This window comes from Oxyura jamaicensis, chromosome 1 (assembly GCF_011077185.1).
Source record: "Oxyura jamaicensis isolate SHBP4307 breed ruddy duck chromosome 1, BPBGC_Ojam_1.0, whole genome shotgun sequence".
Classification (NCBI taxonomy): Eukaryota; Metazoa; Chordata; class Aves; order Anseriformes; family Anatidae; genus Oxyura; species Oxyura jamaicensis.
The window spans coordinates 43784445-43809869 of record NC_048893.1 but is presented as its reverse complement, the minus strand read 5'-3'; the positions used below and the strand labels follow the sequence as shown (position 1 = coordinate 43809869).

The window sequence follows — 25425 nt, the reverse complement described above, 5'->3', positions numbered from 1 at the left end:
TAGGTGGCTGGCTGCTATAATTATATTAGATTCGGTCTCTTGAGCTGTGTAAGTACAAGTCAGTCACAAGGACAGAATACTAATACAAAATTGCTTTTCTCAAACCTGATTTAAGTTCTGACACTGTACATACAAGTAAATATGAATCTTCCTATTGAATATATGTCTTAACAGTAACTTAGTCAAAGAAAGCTTAAAGGTTATACTGTCAGACATTCAGCAGAAAAGAAAATTATTTTAAAAGTTTTTCCTCCTTCAAAGTGTATAGTTTAGAATTCAATATATTCCTCTTGTACTTGATAGTTGGGTTTACTTGGATCTTTTAAAAAAAAATTGCAGTTTAAGTGAAAAATAGTGCCTTTCTAATTTACGACATCTATTAAATTGGATAGATGTGGGTTTAATATAACTGTAGAAATCAATGTGTTACCGAGATAAAAGCTGCTTTATTTGCATTACTTTAAAGTTCAGAGTAGAGTAGTGCTCTTTATTAGCAAATCCAATTTTGTGTGTGTGTACGTGTATTGCTGTTTCCCTTGCTCTTTGAGTTTGTGACCATTAAGACTTTCCTGTGAAATCTGCTCTGGGGAGTGATATTTAGAAAGCTGTTTTCCTGGATCACCAGCTTGCTTCTGATGTGTAGATAATGTCTGTGAGACTTTTACATGTTTTCTTTAGCAGCTTTATCTTTCAGTACTCCTGTCACTTGGTATCTCCCTTACATGAAGTGCCTACTTGTATTCCTGATGAGCAGTGCCACTGTTTAAATGTGGACAGATTCAATCTTACTCTGACAGTGATGTTTTCAGGCTATCATGAATGTGTGCCACTTGGTCATTTGGTTTAAGCGTTGTACGTTTCCTAGAAATCACAAATACAGAATCGATGAAGTCTGAGAGTGAAATTCTTCAGACCGCAGCGGTATGTGCAGAATTTTACTCAGTTTTAGAAAACTGCATGAGCAGACAAGCTTAGTTGTATTGAAGTGATACAGGTACAGTTCTATCATCACTGTTCTGATGATAGTGATGATGGAGGCTTTGAATGAAAGGTTTTTGAATTTCTCTAATTTCTCTAGTGTGATGGAAATCCCTTCATCTTAGGGTGGAGCAAAATGTCCTCTCCTCTCTCCCCCTACAGAGGGAAATATCAGACATCTTTTTGCAAAAGAGAAATACCAATAGTGGAGGGGGATCTTAAGCTGAAAACAAAGAAGCCCCTATCATTTCAGAACAGGTTAAGGAGCTGTTTCATGGAAAGCACAGGCTACCTGTGGTATCTGTTAAAATGGTAGCACAGAGTGCAGGCTGGGACTAATAGGGATGTCATACCAAGGGTATGCTTTGCTGGTGGCCACACTTGGCTCTGATCGAGTTGGAAAAACTCCCAGTGAACTCTTTCAGGTCCTCTTTCCTGTTCCTTTTTTTATAACTATTTATTTTCCTGTCCTGGACTCAACTTTGTAATTCTGGTTGTTTTGCCAGGGCTTCAAAACTGTTACTGTACAGTGTCCTTGAAGCTTTCATAAGGGCCTCCTAACAGTCAGGTCATTGCAATGGGCATTCTGGTCCTGAGCACTCCGTGATGCTCTGTGCATTTCTGTTGTTTTAACTTGTGCAGTTACACAACACTGCTAATAGGTTTACTTTTCTCCCATACGGTGGTTTCTCTCTGAATTTCTTTTGCTTATTTGAGGCTTTTCTGTAGCACTGTTGTGTGCCTCGGTCACACACGTGGCATACTGATGGGTTCTTCAAAAATAAACGAATAATTGCGACCCAGATTTGCAGGGCTGTTTGCTCTTCAGCAGGACCAGAACAGTTAGGACTCCTGGCATAAAGATATTTAAGCTTTACGCAATTAGTACAATCAGGCTCTTGTATTAGCTTGGAATACAATTTTGGCAAAGAACTGCACTTGCTTTACGTTCACTTAATGTGATGGTCTTGTGACCTTTGTTAGTTACTTAAGAATGTGCTGTTTAAACCTTGATACAGACTTGATCATAGTCTTGAGTTGGAATTAGGCCAATGATTTGAAATGGTCCAGTCTTTGTAGGACATTATTTGGTGGGAGACAAGCTCACTGAAATGAAACTCAGAGATGTGCTATCCCATTACCCTTGATATAAAAGTGGGTTAGCCAAATTTGAAACACCTTTGTGTTTAAAATGCTCTACATCTTTGTGCTGTCTCATGAAGTCGTGAAACTGACAGTTATGCAAATTTCCTCTGAAGTACCGATTAAATACAACAGAACAATGCTTTTTTTGCTTGGTTATCATCCCCTTTGCCGTCTCTTCCCCAGATGCATGTTGTTCTGCCCGATTTGAAGGAACAATGTCAAAACATGGCAGATAAAAAGGCAGTGCAGCAAGACTGACAGACTGTCTGCTAGGATGTCATGACAGGGCAGTGACTGTTTTAAAATAACTAAGTATTTTTGCTTTATGGTGGATTGATAAACAGGTTATATCTGTGGCAAAGCATTTCTCTTCCCCTTGTTTATTCCATTTCAGACAGTCCTTAACTGTTAAAATTTAGGTACAATGCTGTTATTTCATAGTGGCATACTGCATCAGAAACATGAGAGTTCTGTGCCAGAACTGTGGGGTCTGTTCACCTCTGGAAACACAGGTTTCCATTAGAGCAGATGGGATTATAAAATGCACATTGAGAGAACAGAAGTTTAATATAGTCTGTGTTCCGTATCTGAGCCCCTTTTTTGTGCAAATAGTGGTGCTTTCAGGGGAGCTTGATGAGGTTATTCTCTTGTCCACAGGACAAGCTGGGGGGTTAGAGGGGAGGAAGCCCTAAAAATGCTTCCAGTTGATCTTGCTGTATAAAATCTTTTCTCTGATGTGAACTGTATTTGGACTCTGTCCAATTTTCCCACTGTCCTTGGACACCCTGCTTTAAATTGGGATGAAGCTGTTGGAGACAATGTTTCCACTCCGGGAGGGAAGGAGTAGTGTACTCCTCAGGTTCATAGGTTACGGTGTCCAACCAAGCAGGCTGCTAGCCAGTTAAAAATCTATTTGGTAGCAGGGAATAAAGTTGAGAAAGATGACTTTAAAATGTTCTGTAGTAATGGGAAGCTACTCATTTGTTTATAAAAATGGTACCAGCTGTATGGTCAAGCATAAACTTCATTAACAAAAAGAATGAACTAGCTGAAGTCTGTATTTTCTTCAGGTGGCGTGGAAGTAATTTCTTCCACTGTGGTCAACTTTGCATTTTCACTTAGACTCATGTTTAAAACTTGTCAGACTCCAGCACAGGTGTGCGGATTTAACTACCTGTTTTGAGTCTTGCTGGGTGGTGCCCAGAGATTGCTCAGGCCCTGGTTTGCGTCAGGGTGCTCTGTAACTGGCTGCCCTACCTGGCTGCAGCCAGTAACCGTGCAGTCGGAGGGTAGCGCAGGAGGCGTTGTAGGGCTTTGCAATCTGGCGATCCCATCTACCCTTACCCATAAACGCTTGTAACCCCTTATCAAATGCCGTATTGCAGGAGTAATTACTGCATTTCTGCTTGGAGGCTGTGAGTCTGAGAAAGCTGAGCAGCTTTGTTTGGTCGTGTTTGTTGGTCGGCTTGTTTTTTATGGTGCTTTTATTAGCCAAGCTAGAAAACTCTTACAGGCACCTGAGTGACGTGGTGCTGGCTTTTTCTTTGGTGTCAGAGAGCAGTGTTTTTTGTCATAGCTTGCTTTTTAGCCCCATAAAACACAGCTGTCTGGAAAGTCACATCTTTTGGAGTTTTGCCATTTGCTTGTACCTAGGAGCATGAGATTTTAATAAAATATGTAGTTGAATCCTTTTAGGACTTTCTTCTCTTGCATTCTGTGATTGTAAGTGGATTTTGTACTGACAGTTGAGATAAAGGACAGTCCTCCTTTGTTTTGTCTTCTGTTACAGTAAACACTAATGGTACACTGCCTGCCTTACAGCCTGTCACTTCAACAAAAAGTGCCAACCTTTTCTGTTCCTTGAAAAGGTTCCATGGAAAAATATTGTATTTCAAATGCTTGTTATCCTTCTGGACTCTTATGTACCCAGTACTGTAACTTTGTATATGGCGAATAACATGATGGCAGTCAACATATTTTCTTAGCCCAAGATAGCCTAATGTCATACTGTATTTATTCCCCTACCCTATTACTTAAAAGTTGTCGTCTTGGTGGCTTGGATTTCATTAGACTTTCTCAGTGACATTTATCATAGTGTGTGCATGCGTACAGGCGTATGTTGCAGGTGTGTAGCTTATTTGCTGTCTCATGGGCTTTGAGGGCGTGTTGGGGTTAGTAACACCAGTGATTATCATCATCACAAGCTTGCAGATCCCCAGCTCACAGGTATTCCAAGTATGTTTGCTTACATGTGGTCTTAGTAAGCATCTTGTACGTGCTTTTTGCCTCTGTAGTAGAAGTAATTAAAGTGAGCTGTATTCCTTGCACAAGCCTTCCTTGCACAGTGGTAAGAAAATAGTGGAAACTGATACTGTGCCCTGGGGAGTCTGTCACAGTTATTTCTGTGATGGTGAGTTGGCTATTTTTGTTCTGAGAGATGAATTTTAGAACTTACCTCTCATAGGCTTATGGATGTTGAGAGGTTTGTGGGCAAAAATCTATCAAGGATATTATTTATGGCTATCACTCTTTTTTTTTAATTATCCAAATTTTTCAACCCCAGGATCAAGCAACTAGACTTAGGAAAAAAAAAATAAATATCCATATATATAGGTCTGAATGAAAAGTAATTGACATTAAATTATTTAAAACAGTTTGTGAGTATTGATATTGCAAGGAAATAAGTGAGTTCTGGAGAGAACAGGAACTAGTTTTGATTTACAGTAAAAGAAATGAAAGTACAGCTGAAAGCCAGCTGCATGCACTGCGGCTCAATGCTAAATGAGCTTAGAGCAAGTCACTGATAAGCCTGCTTTTTTCTTCCAGTGTGACTTCCAGACCAGCCCCATCGAACACACTTGTTTCAAGTGGTTGTGTGCACGCAGTCATGCTGAAGTTGGGATGCTGGGCTGCTTTTCTTGCATCTGTGTACTAAGGTTACTGAAAGCTGCTCTGAGTTACTTGCTGGAGGCAGAGCTGCAGTTCTGTTACTGCTTGGGCTTTTTTACTCCTGAAGCACATAAAATTTGAATCTGTAGTTGGAGCGTGGTGCATGTAGTAATGGGCAGGCTTTAGGGTTTACTGCTACCACATGATTTTTTTGTCTCATTTCTTTGCTTACTGCGGTGCTCAAGTTGTCTTTCATTCTAGTTGTGGTACTTAATGTGCTAACCTCTGAAGAGGGGTTGCTTCGCCTCAGCCAGTGAGTGGGGATAACATCAGTCAGCAGTCAAATTGTACTTCATAGATTTGTCCACGCAAATACAATGGTCTCTGTAGTGCACATTCTGCATTTCTGCCTTGTCCCTCTCCAGGCTCCACACGCAGCAGCAGTCTGGTCACAGACCTAGATTTTAGCTGCTGTCCCGCTACCTGTGGACACTTAAGCACACAGATGCCTGTGCTGGAACAGGCAGTATTAGGCATGCCAAGGGTTAGAAATGAATGCATTGTCCCAGTAGTCGTCATAGGTGAAGTGGGTATAGCGGATCAGCATAATAATTAATTTTGAAGCTCAGCTGGTGGCATGGGCTGAAATGCAACTCACTGTTGTGAGTTGCTATAATTCTATACAGAAAGAACATCTTAAGTTTTGCCTTTTATATATAAAAATCAGTCTCAGGAGGGAGAGTTCATTATGAAAACACAGGATTTCAATAATGTGTTACAAAAATGGGATTGTTGGAGACGTGACCTCTTTCTGGGCATTGCCCTTTACAAAAATTGCCAAGGAAAGTTTTTTTTTATAGCAAGTGACTTTACCTTTTTCAGTCTCCAAACACAGTTGCAAACTAGTTATATCCTCTAATCCTCTAATTTTCTGTGAAGACTTAAATCTCTTAAGTTGTTGATGGAGTAGTGGTATTCTGTATGCATCTCACAGTAACTCTGCTAGTTGACATCAAGGTCTTTTCTTCAATTAAGACATACAGAGAAGGCTTTAAAAAAAGTTTGTATTCTAACTTTTTGTCACGGTGTAGTGCCAGCATACTACCCACTACTCTCCTTTCAAATATGTTTGACAGAAAGCTGTATTTAATATTAACTTGCAGTATTGGCAGATAAAATACTAGGATGCTCTTGTCTTGTTTTGCTTTGGGTTTCCTAAAGCAGGAGGTGATTCACAGGACCCAACAGTCTGTTCTAGGTAGCATGGTTCACCACTTGTGTGTGGGGATCACTTGCTGTAGTGCTAATAGCCGAGTTGTGCTGTTGTCCATCTTCAATACGTGCCTTGAAACTTTGCCAAATAGTTCAGATTTGACTGTTGCAGTATCCAGCTGGTTTGCTTCTAACCAAAGTTTGAGGATGTTGCTGTGCCAGAAATGACTCTTGACAGGTCTCTAAAGAATTTTTGCTACTGTTCTTCAACTGCAAGAGGAAATCACGCTCCTTCCAGCCTCATGAGAACCTAGTTACTGTTTTCTTCGGAAGAACATCTGTAGGGCTGTGAATGAGCAAGCTTTAACAAAACAAAAAACTTTTGTGATATTTCCCTGCCTCCCTGGTTCCTCAGGAAATTTAATCATGTTCGGTTTCTGTAGCAAAGCCCTACCTAGCCTTTCTTCATTTTAATATACTTCAAAGAAAACAACCCTTTCGAGCCTGCTGCCCATTGATAAAGCAGATGAATTGGGTTATCTAGCTTGCACCAGCTTGCACCAGCAGTCCTTTCATAAAGGATCTGGTAGGTTTTCCCTAATCAATAATGGAGCCACTGTGCCCTTTGTTATTTTTAGCCTCTGAACTGAAAAAACAAATGGGAAAATATGTAATGGGGGAGGAGTTAAATCTTTCTCCCACCCATTTATCCTTGGTTTAAAACCTGCCAGTCCCTCTGAATAATTCATCAACCACATAAACGTTTACCCTATTTTTTGGACAGGGGAAGTATTAAATGCTTAGTTTAACAAGTAAAAACAAAATCCCATACCCCACCAAAGAAGGACATCTGTTTCTAACTTCAGCTTTTTATTTTTTTATCTTTCATTTTTTTTGTTGGTAAATCTCCCAGACAACAGCAGTTCTGTAGAGAGTTTAAATATGAAGGAATGGCAGGACGGGCTAAGGGCACTTCTACCGAACATTAACATCAACTTTGGTGGACTGCCCAATGCTTCTTCCCCCTCCAACGCCAACCACAGTGTACCAACGTCCAACACTGCCACCACCGACAGCCTGAATTGGGACAGCCCTGGCAGCTGGATGGACCCCGCAATCATCACAGGTAATCGTTTCTCACTCCTTCAGCTCCGCTGGCAAACCATCAAATGGGTATTTGGCACAAACTGATTTACATCTTGGAAAAAAAAAGTATGCGGTGGTCTCTTCCAGCTTCCATCCACAAAACCTCAAGGGTCCAGGAATTTTTGTGGAACTGCTAGGCGTAAAGTGTCACACAACCCTTTGCAGTGCATGCCCAGGACCTCTGCAGGCAGTCAGGATGATCAGTGCATATCTATAGGGTCAACTATAGGTGTCCCTTCTGCAGGATGGCATGTCCGGTTTGTGCGCCGCTGGTCCTGAGGCACTGGAATCAGTAACTGGACTATGTTATTTAAAAAGGGACGTACTCCACTTGTTTATAAAGCTCTATTTTATAAGGCTGTCTGGTTGTGTTTTCCCTGTTAGAGAGGCTGAAGCATGATTCAGGTAGGCAGAGCAGGAAGAGAAGCATTCAGGGCACAGGTAGGGTTTGGTGTGGTAAGCTCATGGAAACAGGGTCACAGTCCTTGTGCAGAATGCTCGATAGAAAAATGTGTATCTTACAAAGGAGTGCTCCGAGGAGGAACTTTCTCCTGTCTGGATTTAAATGTTAAATGTTCTGTGGGCAGGATAACATATATAATGTAAAATGTATTCTCTGTACAAACTAATCATGTTTTTTCACTGTTTTGTTAGGTTAAATTGACCTCCTTCATGCTCAGCTTATTGCTTCTGCTCTGACTTGCCTGTATCCTGTTTTTTCTTCTCTTTGTAGGTATCCCAGCCTCCACAGGAAACAGTTTAGACACCCTTCAAGACGACAATCCTCCACATTGGCTAAAATCTCTTCAGGCCCTCACAGAGGTGGACGGCCCCAGTGCAGCGCCGTCACAGACACACCACAGTAATCCCTTCGGCACACAGATCCCTCTGCACAGAGCCAGTTGGAATCCCTACTCTCCTCCTTCAAACCCCACCAGTTTCCATTCCCCACCCCCAGGCTTTCAGACAGCCTTCAGACCCCCCAGTAAAACGCCCACAGATCTACTACAGAGCTCAGCGCTGGATCGTCATTAGGAAAGGTGGAAAAAAACAAAACGTTAGAAATGCAGGAAGTGTCCCACCCTGACTCCTCCCTATGCCCACCTACTGTTCCCTGTCATATCTTTCTTTCTGAAGAATCCAGTTCCTGATCAAACCTCCCCCCCAAATGCAATGCCATCGCAGGGTCATGACCAGATCTTTTTGTTAAGCTTCTGCTGAAGCCAGTGTTGGAAATACACTGTTTGAAATAATTCCTAAATATCCTAAGAAAAAAAAGAGAGAGAGAAATCAAAATGCAGCCTCAATGCTTAAGGAGAATATTACTGTCTTATGTCTTTTTGCACCTGAGTATTCCTGCCTAGTGGAAGAGTGTCAGTCTACAATAGGAGAAAAATGCAATGCAGAATCCAATGCAGAAATATGGAAAAGGTATTTAATTTAAATGAAGTTACTGAACATGCAGGGCGAGCAGTGGCCTAACATTTGTTTTTGCATTCAGTGTGGCACTACACAGGGAAAATGCTATGTCTTTTTTTTTTCTTTTCAGAAAAGGTGACTTTATTGTGTCCCTCAGTAAGAGGTTTGACATGGTGTGTTGAAAGACAAAACACTTAGAGCTATGAGTAACTGGCATGTTGCTGAAGAGTGGTTTAAAGAGGGGAGATTAAGATGTTTTTTTAATTTTGGCTTTAGGTTTAAAGTAAACTTTAATGTTTTAAAAGTATTCACAGATTTAATACCTAGTGTATACATAATATAATTATAAGCAGCTGAAACACGAGTGATATTTACTTCAGTCTTTCTGTCTCCTCTGTCAGTCTCTCTTTCTTTTTTTTTAAAAAAACAAAGATTCACCTGATTAGGGCACTCTGGGATAGCACTGCATTGGGGCCACATGATCACCATCAGGAGCAACCTCTGACCTCCTCTGCCTGCAGCTTTTACTTAACCCTGTAGTTTCTGGACGTTTGTGCAGTATTGAAAAGACAGGAAAGAAACAGATAAACATGGTTATAACCCAACGCTAAGACTAAAACCAAGGAAATGTACCTCTTTCTTCAGAATTAAAACTAAAATCTTAAATAAAACAGAAAACTTGATGATGACTTTGTGTTTGCCTTTCTTTTTTAAAAAAAATCTTGGATTTTGAAGTACTGCATCTGGTAAAGCCATATGTCATCGCATGATTTATTCCTCCTGTTTGTCCGAATTGGAGCAACTTTTTCATGAAATGCTGCATTGCATGGTGACTTCTGTATTGAAGGGTGGAAAAAGCATAGAAGTGTTCATCTTCTTAAAGGGATTCTGGTGTCTTTACTCAGCTAATAGTTGGAGGATGAGTGTCTTTAGCCTTTATTGTCATCCTTTTAAATCTGAAGTATAAAAAGTTTGGTTTTGCTTTCTCAATTCACTACCACGTCACTTGGGACAGATAGCATATAATAATGTCTGAATATGTGGCAAGAGAATTCTAGTTATGACTTGTTTCCTTCAGCATCTTTGCTTTAAAAAAAAGGTATAAAATATTTTCACTGTGCAGCAGGGGATGGAGAGCTCTCAGCATACAGAAAGCCTCCAACAAGCTCTTACATTTCCAGCCAGAGATCAGTTTTGGTATTTAAAACCAGCAACCTTATGACTGAGTGCTGGATTTAATTCTTCGCTGCATAGCTCATGAGAGATGGCTGGGAGCCTGAGTGCTTGTGCAAAGGATTTCTCACCTGATGCCAGCTGTACAGTTTGGCTGCCCTCCTAAAATGTTCCCAGTGGAAGGAGGTGAGGAGGGGAATTCACAGATCTGAACTGCAGGTACCTTGTACAGGGAGGCTGGCCTCAGCCTGCACTGGGATGGAGAGCAGTCCTGAGCTCCTGGGCTGGGGAAGCCAGCCTCCTGCTGTCACCTCTTGAACCTGCACGAAGTTACTCTAAATACCCTGCTTTACAAAACCACTTGGTGGTTCTGCTCTGACCTGCGTTATTGTGGTGCTCTATTTGCTGTCTGACAGCTGAACTGAACGCGCTCTTTCTGGGCGGGCATTGCTGCAGCTTCGCCCTGTGCCCTGGTTACTTGGAAGAGGGCTTTATATGCTGTTCAAGCCAACATTCCGCAAAACAAAAACAGTTGGTGGGACCCAGTCAACCCAATCCCCACTGTAACCACTTTCAGCAGAAGAAGCTCCCTGCTCTGGCAGTGGCTGCAGGCTGGGAGCACCCTCTGCTGTGGTGGGGCCTGGGCGGCGGGGCCGGCAGCGGGGGGAGCTGGCTTCTGGAGCTGGTGGCGGAGGTGCCAAGGGCTTCACTCCCCAGTTTGTTAGGGATACCTCTCTTCAGACAGGTTCTCTTCCTGACCCTGAAAACAAGCAAAGCTTACAAGCTCTTAAAGTAGCTGTAATTGCTTCCTATTTCACACAGCAATTCATGAACCTTGGTACCTTCATCACCTCTTGATTTGTCTCCTTGGCAGTTTAGGATGCACTGAAGGAAAACTCTGCCTGTGGTCCATTACCGCTAAACAGAGGCTTCAGCTGTTCAGGAGAGCTTACTCCCACTCCCTGCTTGCAGTTGGCCTGCTGACAAACTTATTACAACAAATTTTGTAACTAGATTGGCTCTTCTGCCCAGTACTGCCCCTTCTGCCCCACCGCCCCAAAAGAAAGACTTTTGCTGGGTAATACTGGTGTTACAACACTAAAATATATCAGTGTTTAGGGGGACAGCAGGGTGGCTTGTGCTTCTATTACCTTATTTTTATCTACTCTCTGGTGCTAATTCCTGTGCCCTCCTTGCTCAGGAAACTACCTGCTCAACTGTGTGGCGCTCTGCTGGTTTCTCAAAGATTTTGGTGAAGGACTGTTCCTACTGCAAGAAACTCTGCACAGGGGCAATTACCGAAAGGAGGAAGTTCCTGCATCTGTTTTGTCCATGTTGTTATCTCAGTGCGTGGTCTGTTCTTGTTACATGTATTATGAACATGTACAGCTCTTGCATTAGGCCCAGGAAGGTGCGTGACTAAAAGTGTGGTGACCCTGGTCTCACAACACACTTAAAAGATGTCTGGTAGAGATAAGTTGGAGAAGGAGGATGGATCAGACTCCTCCAAAACTGGTATGAATGTGTGCTGAGGGGAGGAAGGGAGTTGTTAGCCGTGAATACGTTGGTATTGGTTCTGCTGCATTTTCAAGGAATTCTGTTCCAGTGTAGTAATTCTGGGGTCAACAGTGCTGGGCTGATACTAAGGGTTCGTGGCTCGCTTTACTTTCAATAAGGAAATTGCAAATCTCTGGAGTTATAGCAAGGAGTATGTCGCCTCCTAGGTAAGGTGAAGAGCCCTTGAACGAATTTCCTTTCCATCCATAACATCCATTTTCTACTCCCCCATCAGGTGTGAGCAGCTGTCCCCCTACCAATGCTGCTCCCCTACCAATGCTGCTCCCACCAGGGCTGCTCTAACCATACTTAAAGCACCTCTGCCAACTTCTGTGACAGTTTTAAATCATGAAGTTGAGTGGTTTGTACTCAAGTTCTTTAACTCGTAATTTTAATTTTCCTTTCCCCAGTCATAGACTCTGTCCCACAAAAAGCTTTTATCTGAGATGCTTGTTTGATCATAGGCATTCAAGATACAGGATTTGGGGGCCAATGCAGTTCTGTAGAGCTGATCGTGCTGCTGTGGAGACTTCTTTGGCTTGAGCACATTTTTCCCTGGGGTGTTGGGGGGAGGTGTGCACCAATTTCCTCCCTCACCCTTGTACGGTACGTGAGCTTAGGAAAATACACTTGAAAAGGTCATAGACCCGTTACCTGGTGGTTCTTGTCTGTTACTACTCAGAATGCATGGAAATCACTGTAAGTTGTAGAGGGGCTTAAGTTTGTTGTTGGTCTCCAGCACATGTAACTCCATTGAGTGGTGGGTACTGTACTGCCTGGGACCGATCCCTTTGGGGAAAGCTATAGTGCTGGAATAAAATCTCTCACTATTCAGAATTGAGACATCAAGCAGTGAGAGGTGGCACAGAGCTTCAAGGGATACTGCACTGGAGCTGTCACCAGCCCTGCCTGAAGGGGTTGTAGGCTCTGCTAACTTCGTGAGGGGAATGAGCTATTGCGGGCATGAATTTTCAGTGCTCACGAAGCAGAGATGATGTGCAGTGCTGTTTGCTATGAATGTGTGTCTGTTAACAACAGTTGTTGCTTTACATCTTCCAGCACTGCGTGACTATGTGGCTAGCTACAGAAATGCTTTCCACTTCACAGATATGTTATCAGGTTCTCATGTTCAATGTGCCTGTAGTAACTGTGAGGACTGGTGTTCCTCCCTCTCCTCCCAAATCCAAACACCTCTTTTTCCCTTGCAACATTCCACTGATGGGAATCAGCTCTCAGATCCTCTTCTATTTATGGCTTTTGCTGTAAACCAAGCTCCTAAGAGGGAAAAGATGATGTATTGTCATAGCTTTGGGATACAGTGTCAGAAATGGTGTAACCTCAGTACATTTCGATCTGCATGTGAGAGCACCGTATATGAGCAAGACCTTCATCTTCCCTTCTTTCTGGGGTTTGCTTTTGCCCTAGGCTTACTGCCGTTAAGTTTATGTGGTAATGTGAAGGTTCTTGAGATGGAAATGCCCAAATGAAGTTCCTGCCCTACAAGTACAGAGACCTAGAGGCACTTGTGGGGATGCAGAAGTTCATACTTAGGTACAGTGGAGGTTCAAGGTCAGCTTGTTCATCCTGGCAGCAACAGATTTGTCACCGGCTTTGCTGATGAAAATGCACTGGTTCAGGGTGGGGCTGATGCAGTAGCAGAAGTTGTGGTAAAGTCGTCTGAACAAAAGTGTTGTCACTGGAGGAAAGCAATATAGAAAACTTGTTAATCTAAGCTACCCACGGGAGATGATGTGCCTGACCTCTGGTGCTCCACGAGTCCATCTCCTGGAACACAAATGAGGTGCGGTCTTTCAAGTGGGATACAGTCATTGCGTGCACTTTCTCCTGGGAAATCTTGCCTGATAACTATTTCTTCCCTCTAGTCCTCAGACTTTTAAATTTTACGAATCTCTTGCCCTTTCAGCAATGTCTGGCAGAGGTTCACTATTCATTTTGGAACCACAATGAATTCTTCTTGGGATTTCATAGCTTTAATATCTCATTGTTACAGGTCCCAGCATTAACCTTGCTGACAGTCCACAGAAGGCGGATACAGTGACCTTATCTGAGGAATTTAAAGCTGTGACCCAAACTTGTTAGCTACTTCTAAATAAGCATGCAGGCTGAGGTTTCACAGTGTGGGATCTCAAGCTCAATATCCTGTTTAAAAAAAATGAGGATGCATTCTCTGTCCGGGCACTAAGCTGGAAGCAACTGATTGCCATGGGACAGAAACTGGCAATGAGACAGCCTTGTAGCCATCTTCATCCTTCCACCATTGGTTCCCTCCAGTTCCAGGGCCCACCTGTGTATTGGACACTGCATAAATATAATTAAAATGATTAGATATTGCATTGGATACTGCATAAAATATTACAGCTAAACCTCTTGGAGCTTCAGCTTCCCTGTAGGTAGGCCTACAGCGATCTTAGCTGGAAATCCTGTTCCCTGGTGTGGAGAATGCTGGAGTTTGTCTTGTGCTTGGCAGGGGAAAGTGGTGGGGAGGGCAGGCCCATGTGTGCTGCCCTGGTGAGGAAGAGTTAGGCAGATGGTGGCTCCAAGGAGAACCACCAAATTGTGGTGAGAATGTGTGGGATTACAGGCCTGGGAGGGATTTTTTCCTTTCAGTTCACAAATTTCTTGAAGCTTCTACATAGCGACCTTCCTTCTCCTTCCTCTGGGCAAAAAAGTGGTGATTCCTGTCGCCTTCCAGGGGTGAAGCTGAGCACGGCTCTTCACAACCTGAACTCAGCCCTTTGCTGTGCTGGTGCAAGGTGAGAAGGAACCGAGGCAAAGATGAAGGGATTGATAGGGGAACTTGTGGTAAAGTTGGGCTTCCTGCCCTCAACCCAGCTTTCTTCCATCGGTTTTGGTTCCCTGCCAGTCTGAGACGAATTTCGAGGAAGGCCTCTATGTGCCTCCTGCTAGAGGAGCTGCTGTCGGAACCAAAACTGCTGCAGTCTTGGGATCAGCTTTTTTGTGGTAGAATCTTAACTTAAAAAAAAAAAAAAAAAAAAAAAAAAAAAAAAAAAGGCCAGGTAAATGATGTTACCCCTAAAGAAACTTTTCAAATTTGTCAGGTAATTTTTTTTTTTTTTAAAATATCACTCACATCAAATGCTTGTTTCAAGCTGACATTTTTCTTGGTATGAAAAACTACTGTGTCAGTTTATTGAAAATGTTAACTTTTTGTTATGACACTTCAGAATCGGCATCTTTCTGGACATGTTTGGCAAAAGATTTTATGTCTGAAATGTGCGTCATTGCAGTTTGCAGTGAAAGCGGGTGTCAATCTCCATGTAGCAAAAAAAAAAAATAAAAATCCCCCTTTTGGCTGTAAAACCTTGCTTGGATCCAAGGAGAAGTGAACTCTGAATGTGCCCCAACTATTTCTTTCACAATGATCTTGGAGAGAAAAGAAGCTGTAATGAAGTTAATTTTTTTCCTTAAGCCATGATAGGGGAGAGGAAAAGAACAAATATAAGAAATCTCATTACCTTCTTCTGTTTCCCTTCTTTTTTCTTTTCTGGTTTCATCTACTTTCCTACAAGACCAAGAAACTGGGAAGCACTGTTCCCAAAGCAGATCCTGTGCTGAATCCCCACACACAAAAACGTATTTCAGCAAAACAGCAATAGAAGCATAGCCGGTGGATGTGGCACCAACGGGCATGCCAGGGTGCTCCTGAGAGCAGAGCCACCCTTAGCACTGCGTCCAAAGTCACTGCTGTTTCCTGACAAGCAAGTGTGTTTTCTGCAAGAGCTCCATGCAGAAATTCCTCTGCTGGGGAGTACTTTGGGGCCATGCTGGGAGCACTGGACAGGGCTGATGCTTACTGGGGACTGACTCAGGGTGTCTGCAGTCTGCTTGTAGGGCTATGCATTAGGCTTGGTTGGAAAGAGGAAGAACACGGTAAGGTTAGGACAGGAGACGAAGGGAAACAGAAGGCAGGTTTTGTTTTTCCTATACTTTCTACAGCTTCAGTTGTTTTATGGGAATTAAAAGACTCTTTTCCTTGCAGTATGGTTACTAGTGTATGGTTACTAGTACATGGCACTGCAGGTGTTGTCCTCTTCTGAAAGGTTTTGTAAAAGCTTTAACACCAGCTGCTTCCCCCCATTGACAGCCAGCCCCCAGACCAATTTTCTGCTGTGTGGTGGTGTGAAAAGAAGACGTGAAAGGTAGAATGGGGAGAGATTCCTTTATTATTACTACAAATAGAAAAAGTGTCCCTAGCCCTCTTTCCAGGGAGAAGCAGCAGTGTTTCCAGGGAGGTCTACTAAGTAGGTCTTGCATTTATCACAAAAATGTGCTACCTTACATCTGTTCAAGCAAAGAAGCCTTAATTAAATATAATGCAGAAGTTGATGGAAACAGAGTTAGCAGCCTAAAACTCCCAGCCTTTGTAGCAGGACATTTTGAGTTTGTATCTTTGAGTGCTGGATGGTAGTGATGCTTGTGGTTCATGTTCTGGGTGCTCATTCTTATTCCCTGCCCTGTGCATCCGGCAACTTGGAGGCTTCCAGCACCTTTTGACTAATTCAGTAGTCACTCCCAAGATACGAAGAACATCCCTGCGCACTTGTGAGGCCATGTTCCTCAACCCCGCTGTGCCCAGCATGTGTCAGGCATGTTACATATGCCCAGGTCTGCTGGCCAGCCTCTGTGGGTGGTTGCCTGGGATGTGCCCCTATGCACACCCACGCAGGAAATCCTGGACAGAATTATGGGTGTTGTTGCCTTCTGAATGCAAACTACAGTACTTATGCTAGCTCTACAGGCACTGCTGTTGGTCCTGATACATGTGATGTGAATTTCTAATGCAGGAGAAAAGCGATGAAAAATCCCAGGTTGTTTTAAATGTGCTAGGTCTTTTGTACTACGGATAAATTCATGTTTTCCTCTTGACTGGTTATCTTTACCCACTTGTCATTGCATCTTGCAAGTCCAAGATTGACTACAGCAAGGGGAGGATGTTGCAAGTTCTGAACAACAGGAAAAACTTTAAATCTCAGCCTCCATTCAAGTGCAATGAATTGCACTTACCTAATGACATAGATTTCTTGTTCTGGTAACTGGCACTCACTGTTCACTTTCAGCCTTTAAAAGAACTCCAAACAGCAAATCAGGCTCCTGTGTTTAAAACCTGAAACTCTGCACGTGCTTACCGTCTAACTTAAACTGGGGCTGTTCTAACTCAACTTCATGCATCTCACCCAAATCATCAATTAAGAAGGTGGTAACCCAGGCGTTTCTTTGAAATGTGCACTTCTGGACATGGGAAAAAATAAAAGGATGGTATCAAAAAAACCTTTCACCATGGAGTGTCCAATTTTCTCCATTTGAAAACTAAGGTGCAGTAATTGGCTTTTGTGAAATTCTTTCCTGAGCTGTGTGGAGCTTCAAGGAATTGATCTTTGAAGAATAAAAAAAAAAAAGAGGGGGGGGGATTTGAATGACAGTTTAAATTTTCAAACTGGCCTCCCAAACTTGTGCAAGAGCTGGTGTTCTTCGTAGCTTCTGTAGCAGCCGGGGGGCAGGCCCCGGGTGAGGTCGATGCAGTCAGGTCCCCCAGGCAGCAGCAGGCGGTGGGGTGCTGCGGGGGGGCGTGCTGCCCATGGGGGCAGGAGATGTGCTCCGGGGTGTGAGCTCTCCAGGGGCAGCTTTGGCAGGTTTTCTGAACTCCTGGCAAAGGCAAGAAGGAAAGAGGGCTGTGAGTGGGGTTGCAGCACCCAAGGGAGCCTGCAGCCCACCAAGGCTGTGCCGAGACATCTTGCTAGGCTGTGCTGCCTTGGGTTTGCTGAGAAGGACTTGGGGAAGGAGGACATTTCAGTGTACTAAGAGGTCCAGGCCAGGGGTTATGGGGTTGGATGGGTAAGGGAGTGAATGCCCAGGCGATGCAAGCTTTCACCTCCGGCTGCTCCTGCCCCCAGCCCCTCTGGCACGGGGCGAGGGGCTGCGGGCAGTGCCCGGGTGCTGCGCCCTACCTTTGGCAAGCCAGGTTACTGCAGCCTGCGTATGCCCCCGGGAGCACGGAGCTGGAGAGGGCTGGCAGGCGGTAATCGCGGCGGTGGTGCTGCCTCAGCCTCCCGAGGGCTCTCCGCCCGCTCTCCGCCGCCGAGGGGCCGCGCTGCCATCGTCCGCCCTTCCTCCGAGGCTGCCGCTGCTGCCTGCAGGGGAAGAGCCGCAGCACAGCCGCGTTCCCGCACCGCGGCCCCTCCGTCCCGCAAGCCGACGTTGCCCCCTGCTGTCCTCTGCCCCCTCCGCCGAGGCTGTGTCAGCCCGGCAGCACCGTGCGCCGCCCCTCTCCCACCCCGCCCCGCGGCCCCTCCCGGCCCGGCCCCGCACTCACCCCCCGCCGGCCGCTCGCCCCGGGCCGCGGCTCCTCCGCGCCCGCTCCCGCCAGCAGCAGACGGCGAAGGCGGCGGCCAGCGCCGCGATGACGGCTCCGCTCACCAGCGCGGCGGCGACGGCCAGGCGGGAGCCCGCCTGCGGGGCCGGCGGGACGGCTGCGGGCAGAGGCAGAGCGGGACGGGGTGACCGGGCGGCCGGGACCGGGCCGGGGGCGTGCGGCCCCCGGGGGGCTTCTCCCCGGCGCCCCTCGGTGCGGCCGGCCGCAGGTAGCCGCGTCGAGCCACGGCTTCCTTTCCCCAAAGGGTGAAGGAACCGCCGAGACCCCCCCCGGGCAATTAATTGCTGTTAGGGGCTGTGGGAGCTTCGCAAAATGGCGGGTGACACCGCGCCGGTCAATAAACATAAGGTTTATGGAAAAATAAAGGTTTTTAAACTAATGTTTTCTAGTTCGAATTATATAAAGTAATCATCTATGACAGAAAACAGCGCTTCCTATGTATGTCCTACGTAAAACACGAAGGCAGCATGAATTAAACTCCAATTAAAAATACAGTAACTTGGCTTTTACCTCAAACGCATATTTTACTTAGCCATTCTTTTGGGAAAAATAGGAAAAAAGGGTGAAGGAGGCACAGCAATCTGAAAGGAAAATGGGCTCTTGAAGTAGCTTTTCTGTAAAGAATTCCCTGGCAACTCCAGTGGGTGCAGTGTGCTGCCTTCAGTTTCCCAGGAAAGGTGGACGGGGTGGGATCGCGGCCCGCAGCAGGGCCCATGGCTGAAAGGATCGGGTGAATTGCGTTGTGACCAAACCCTAAGGGGAAGCTAAATGCTGTCTGTGTTGTAAACATCTGCAGTTAGGGATGTGGCTCCCTCCCCAAGGTCAAAATAATAGGAAAGCATTTGCTAGCATCAGCAAAAATAGCATGCCTATGTTTTCAAAGTAATAAAATACAGATACAAAAAAACCTTCAACCTTATGACACTTACAAAACAACCAAACTAAGACTTCAGAAAGCACAGAGATTTGCTTTTTGTTTCAAGGAGAAATTTAAAGTGTATGAGTTGTTTTTCCTTGAAACTGTTTTAAAACCTCTTTATTTTTGGTAACCTGAAATGTGATTTAAAACTGTGGGTTGGCTTTTTTTTAGCTCACTGGAGATGTTTCTGCGTTAGGCGGTGTACAAGCTGCAACGCCTGTTTAGAGCTGGGAAGATAAGTTTTGCTAATGAATGTTTTACTGCAAGACTGCGTGTAAACGATGGCAACAAAGTTCATTACTTTTATTTTGCTATGCTTGCCTTTATGAACAGAAGACACTCACTGGCTATAAACAAATTTTGCAGCTCTGAATTGACGGGGAATTGCTTCATTTGTTTTTATGTTTAAAGAACAAGCTACTTGTGGTGTTCTAGGGGCTGAGCTGAAGCCTCTCCCAGTGCAGGACCTACTGAGATGTTCTACGGTTGAAACACGTTTCTAATTGGACTTTCATGAGATGTCACCTTTTCTAAATGGATTTACTTGTCTTGAGCAAGTGGAAGAGAAGCAGCAAAAGCTCTCAGTCCTTTTCCATTTATTTTTTTTTATTATTTTTTTTATTTTTTTAGCCAGCTGTTGCACCACAGGTTTGCTTGTAGATGGTTTTTGAAAGGGCCCCTAGGTCTTTAATTCTCATTGGCCAGCATGAGCAATATAGTTTATGCATAGCTATATAGTATTTACAACTTCTGTGTTTTTGCTTGTTGCTGCAAAAATAAATAACTTTCTTGAGGGCAATTTTCCTGAAATCATTTTATGCATGCACACAATTCCCAGTGCATGAGGGAGAGCTTTTAAAGCAATAGATTTTGTTCTTTCGGCATTAAGCCATTAGTTCTTGATGAGCTCATAACAGAAAAAAAAAAAAAATAGGGCCATTTAGAAGTGGCACATGCTTTGCATGTACTTTTATAAACACCACGTGTTGGGTTATTACAAAGTTCAGCTTTCTTCCTGCTGAAATGTTTTGGCTGTGAACTGGAGACCCTGTGCCTGGCACCTGGAGCCAAATGGAAGCCAGTACCAGGTATTGACTTGGTGGCTTCTGTAGCAGTTAGTGTGAGCAAGATAACGCCTGGTTAATGGTCTGGACACAGGAGTTGAACGCACACTAAGTTTTTGGATGACAGTAACTTAGTAGGAGCTGTTGGCTGAGGAGAGGAGGCCTCATGGCGGCCTGCAGCTCCCTCACGAGGGGAGCGGAGGGGCAGGCGCTGAGCTCTGCTCTCTGGGGACAGCGACAGGACCCGAGGGAACGGCATGGAGCTGGGACAGGGGAGGGTCAGGCTGAGGGTTAGGGAAAGGTTATTCACTGAGAAGGTGGTCGGGCGCTGGGACAGGCTCCCCAGGGACCTGGTTATGGCACCGAGCCTGATGGAGCTCAAGCAGAATTTGGACAACACTCCCAGGAGGTGGACTTGATGGGTCCCTTCCAACTCAGGATCTCCTGTGGTTCTGTGGTTACCCACTGAACCACCTCCTCGGGATTCACCCCAGTGACAAACAAGTGTTGTTTGTTTTAGCTAAGGTTTAACAGATGCTATGTAAGGGACAGAAACTGATGTACGAAAAAAAAAGAGCGTCCCTGCGTTCACTCTGCTGTGACAGAGCCTGGAGGCAGGAATGTCTGTGAGCTCTTTGTGGTGACTGCTGGTGGTAGATCAGACTCTGGCAGAAAGCATTATGAGGCAAGAAGATACAAAATGCTGCAATGCCACTTTGCCTTAGGATCCTCTCTAATATTCTTGAAGGCTGTCAGCCTGATGGAAGCACCCTGCCTTCCCTCAGGAGTGTTTCCTTGTGTCTCCCCAGCCGGCTTCCCACCCAGGAGGCATCAGCTGCATGTGCCCAGCTGAGGGCTCAGGAAACAGCTAGGTCACAGCATTGCATCAGCGTACACAGCTCATTAAACGCTCCCGCAAGCACCCCACTGAAAGCATTGCATTTCACTGGTGCTGATGACCACCAGCTGCGTGGAGCTGGACCTCTGCTGTCCCCTCTCAGGGTGGCTGGGACTCGGTTTTATGGGTCTCACTGGCTGAGTTTGGTGAGGACCACTGGTTAGCAAAAGGATGGAGGTCCCATGCACCTAGCCAAAACCCTACAGAAGAGCAGAAGGGCTTTGCAATGCCAGCTGGCACTGCTGGGGCTGGCTTTGTCGGCGGGCTCCTTACCCTCACAGCGGGGCTCAGGGTGGCTCCAGGATGGGGTGGTCTCTGGGTGGAGGCAGGACAGCCTCTCGCTGCCCACCAGCTGATAGCCTTCCTCGCACCAGTACACAATGACTGATCCCAAGGAGACGCCTGAGCCTCTGTCCACGTAGTAGTGTCCGTGGCGTGGTGTGGGCAGAGCTGTGCACTGTACTGGGGGAGAAGGGTGGAAATTAAGGGCAGGTGGTAGCAAAGCCCCCCGCAGTGTGATGCTTTTCAAATGGCTGCCCATCCCCTGTGTCACTCCTGGAGATCCTTCAAGGCTCTAGGATTTTTTTGCATTACCTAAAGGAGGGACTGTAGTGGTTTTACGTGGCAAGGTTTTGGTAGCAGCAGGCCATCGGGGTGGCTTCTGTGAGAAGGATCTAGAAGCTGCCCCATGTTTGGTAAGGGCCCCACTGCTGACCAGAGCTGAGTGAATAAGTAATGTTGTTTTGTGCCTCTGTGAGAGCAGATTTAAGATAGGGAAAAAAATGCTGTGCCACACAGCAGCTGGGAGAGTGAGAGGAGTGAGGAACAGCCCTGCAGGCACCAAGGTCAGTGAAGAAGGAGGGGGAGAGATGCTCCAGGCGCCAGAGCAGAAGTCCCCTGCGGCCTGTGGTGAGGACCATGGTGAAGCAGGCTGTCCCCCTGCAGCCCATGGAGTACCACGGTGGAGCAGGGTTCCACACTGCAGCCCATGGGGGAGACCACAGTGGAGCAGGTGGACCTGCACAGTCAGAGTCTGTGGCCTGTGGAAGACCACTGCCAGAGCAGATTCCGGGCTGGACCTGTAGGTCATGGAGAGGAGCCCACGCAGGAGCAGGTGACCTGGCAGGAGCCCGTGGGGGACCCAGGTTGGAGCAGTGTGCTCCCGAGGGATGGACCCCGTGGTACAGACCCGTATCTGGAGCAGTGCTTGAAGAGCTGCTGCCTGTGGGAAGCCCACACTGGATCAGTTCAGCAAGGACTGCATCCCGTGGGTGGGACCCCACAGCACAGGGGATGAGAGTGACCGAGAAGGAGCGGTGGTGAGGAAGTGCTATAGACTGACCATAACCCCCATCCCCTCATTCCCCTGCGCCACTGTGATGGTTTTACTCGAGTGGGCAGCCGAGCTCTACCACAACCGCTCTCTCACTCCTCCCCTCCTCAAAGAGGAAGGGGGAGAAAAGACAACACAAAGAGCTCGAGGTTTGAGATGAGAATGATTTAATTAAGGAAAGGGGAATGGGGAGAAAGAGAAACAAAAGAAACAACAAGGCCGCGCGGAAGCACAGAGAGAAAGAAAAAAAAAGTTATTCTCTACTTCCCATCAACGAGCGATGTTCGGCCACGTCCCGGGAAGCAGGGCCTCAAAACGCGTACCGGTTGTTCAGGAGAAACCCTCCCCCATGAGAGCCCCCCTTTTATTGCTCAGTGTGACATCAGGTGTTATGGAATATCCCTTTGGTTGGTTTAGGTCAGCTGCCCTGGTGATGTCCCCTCCCCATCAATTGCCCACCCCCAGCCTGCTGGCTCTTGGGGGCCTGGAAGGAGTTCTGATGTTGTGCCAGCACTATGCAGCAATAGACATAACACTGGAGTGATACCAGTGCTGTTCCAGCTATGAGTGCAGAGCACAGCACTGTGTGGGCTGCTGCAGGGAAAGGTGACTCCATCCCAGGCAGACCCAACACAACCTCCACCCCTTATTCCATAACATTTGTGTCACACTCAGGTCCCCATAGTTTAGTATATAGATATTTCATCACCATTATTCTCTGTCTATTAAAGTGTTTATACATCTGTACTTTTCATTCCACAGGCTTTTCCCAAAAATGTTCATAAAAGCTGTTGATGGTTTCAGCTTCATCTGTCAAAATGGTCACTCAGGGCAGGCGAAGTTGATTTTCTTGACACCAGCACCAGCTTAGCTCATGTCACTGTTGCATTTGCCCGGTTCCTTGCGAAGTTGACCTGTCATTGGTTCTGCAATGTCCTCCTGCAACACATAACTTGGATTACAGATTAATTTTCTCTCAAGGTTAAATCTCCTTGAGGCACACACCTGATATCCCCATCCTTCTGCATTACCCACCAGGTATACCCTGGTCCTTGGGCAAAGACAATCCCACAAGTGGGTTTGCCTTTTCCCATGACAGGAGTAACCCACACCGCCTTCCCCATCCACTTCCCTACATGCACTACGGGGACTTTAGCTTCTCCCACAGTGTGTAGGGGTTTTGTTTCAGCAGGACCAGGACGGCTTTCAGACCCCCTGTTGTTAACTAGCCAAGTGGCCTCTGGTAGATTCATGTCCCAATGTTTCCACGTCCCAGCACCCAATGCTCGTAACATAGTTTTTAACAATCCATTGTATCTCTCAACCTTCCCAGAAGCTTGTGGGTGATAAGGGATGTGATACACCCACTCAATGCCATGTCTCTTGGCCCAGGAGGTGACTAAATTGTTTCGAAAGTGACTCCCATTGTCGGATTCAATTCTTTCTGGTGTACCATGTCGCCACAGCACTTGTCTTTCCAGGCCCAAGATAGTGTTTCGGGCGGTGGCATGGTTTACTGGGTATGTTTCGAGCCACCCAGTTGTTGCTTCTACCATGGTTAGTATGTAACGTTTGCCTTGGCGGGTTTGTGGGAGTGGTCCGATGTAGTCAATCTGCCAGGCTTCACCATATCGAAATCCAAGCCATCTCCCCCTGTTCCAGGGAGACTTTATCCTCATGGCTCGTTTGATTGCAGCACATGTCTCACACTCATGGGTAACCTGCGTGATGGCCTCCATGGTCAGGTCCACCCCTCGATCACGAGCCCATCTGTATGTGGCATCCCTCCCCAGATGCCCTGATGTTTCATGGGCCCATCGAGCTACAAACAGCTCACCCTTACGTCCCCAGTCCAGGTCCACCTGAGCTACTTCAATTTTTGAAGCTCGATCCACTTCTTTGTTGTTCTGATGTTCTTCGGTGGCACGATTCTTAGGCATGTGGGCATCTACATGACGTACCTTTACATCCAGGTTTTCTACCCGGGCAGCAATATCTTGCCACAGAGTAGCAGCCCAGATAGGTTTACCTCTGCGCTGCCAGTTGTTCTGTTTCCATTGCTGTAACCACCCCCAAAGAGCATTTGCCACCATCCATGAGTCAGTGTAAAGATACAGTACTGGCCATTTTTCTCTTTCAGCAATTTCTAGGGCCAGTTGTATGGCTTTCACTTCTGCATATTGACTCGACTCACCTTCCCCTTCCATGGCCTCCACAACTTGTCGGGTGGGACTCCACACAGCAGCTTTCCATTTCCGATGGCTCCCTACCACACGGCAGGATCCGTCAGTGAATAACACATACTGCTTTCTGTCTTCTGGCAACTCGTTGTATGGTGGTGCCTCTTCAGCACGAGTTATCTCTTCTGTCGGTATTCCAAAATCCTTACCCTCTGGCCAGTCCATAATCTCTTCCAGGATTCCTGGGCGGTTGGGTTTCCCCATTCGAGCCCGCTGCGTAACTAACGCTATCCACTTACTCCATGTAGCGTCAGTTGCATGATGTGTAGTGGGGATTTTTCCTTTGAACATCCAATGTAACACAGGTAGCCGTGGGGCCAAGAGGAGTTGTGCTTCTGTACCAACAACCTCTGAAGCAGCTCGAATCCCCTCATATGCTGTTAATATTTCTTTTTCAGTTGGGGTGTAATTGGCTTCTGATCCTCGAAAGCCCCGGCTCCAGAACCCCAAAGGTCGACCTCGAGTTTCTCCTGGGGTCTTCTGCCAGAGGCTCCAGGTGAGGCCATGCTCCCCAGCTGCAGTGTAAAGTATGTTTTGTACAGCTGGTCCGGTACGGACAGGCCCAAGGGCTACTGCACGAGCTATTTCTTGTTTGATTTGTTCAAAGGCCTGTTGTTGCTCGGGGCCCCACTCGAAAGAATTCCTCTTTCGAGTCACTCGATATAGAGGACTCACAAGCTGGCTATAGCCTGGAATATGCATTCTCCAAAATCCAACGAGGCCTAGAAAAGCTTGTGTTTCTTTTTTGTTAGATGGTGGAGACATAACCGTAATTTTGTTGATCACGTCCGTTGGAATGTGGCGACGTCCATCCTGCCATTTTACCCCCAAGAACTGGATTTCCTGTGCGGGTCCCTTGACCTTATTCTGTTTGATAGCAAAGCCAGCTTTCAAGAGAATTTGAATTATTTTCTTCCCTTTCTCAAAAACTTCCTCTGCTGTGTTCCCCCATACGATGATATCATCAATGTACTGCAAGTGTTCAGGAGCATCCCCCTGTTCCAGTGTCGTCTGGATCAGTCCATGGCAAATGGTAGGG

The 25425-nt window shown here is 46.0% G+C and overlaps 2 protein-coding genes across 9 annotated transcripts in view; one reads left to right on the top strand and one right to left on the bottom strand.

Moving 5' to 3' along the window:
• The window catches only part of CNOT4 (CCR4-NOT transcription complex subunit 4), a 72689-nt gene extending 63210 nt beyond the window's left edge, over window positions 1-9479 (top strand). For 5 of the 8 annotated variants that reach the window (XM_035336031.1, XM_035336052.1, XM_035336056.1 and 2 more), the window contains 2 exons: window positions 7139-7351; window positions 8105-9479. In XM_035336031.1, the coding sequence (XP_035191922.1) occupies window positions 7139-7351; window positions 8105-8406 (515 nt within the window). In that variant the 3' untranslated portion in view covers window positions 8407-9479. The remainder of the gene's footprint in view (window positions 1-7138; window positions 7352-8104) is intronic. The other 3 variants (XM_035336071.1, XM_035336080.1, XM_035336088.1) reach the window with 1 other exon arrangement.
• Window positions 9480-15702: 6223 nt separating this feature from the next.
• LOC118178604 overlaps window positions 15703-25425 on the bottom strand; it is an 11905-nt gene continuing 2182 nt past the window's right edge. The window contains exons 2-5 of the mRNA XM_035347305.1: window positions 21087-21275; window positions 17891-18029; window positions 17508-17690; window positions 15703-17205 (exon numbers count right to left, since the gene is read on the bottom strand). Of these exons, the coding sequence (XP_035203196.1) occupies window positions 16992-17205; window positions 17508-17690; window positions 17891-18029; window positions 21087-21275 (725 nt within the window). The 3' untranslated portion in view covers window positions 15703-16991. The remainder of the gene's footprint in view (window positions 17206-17507; window positions 17691-17890; window positions 18030-21086; window positions 21276-25425) is intronic.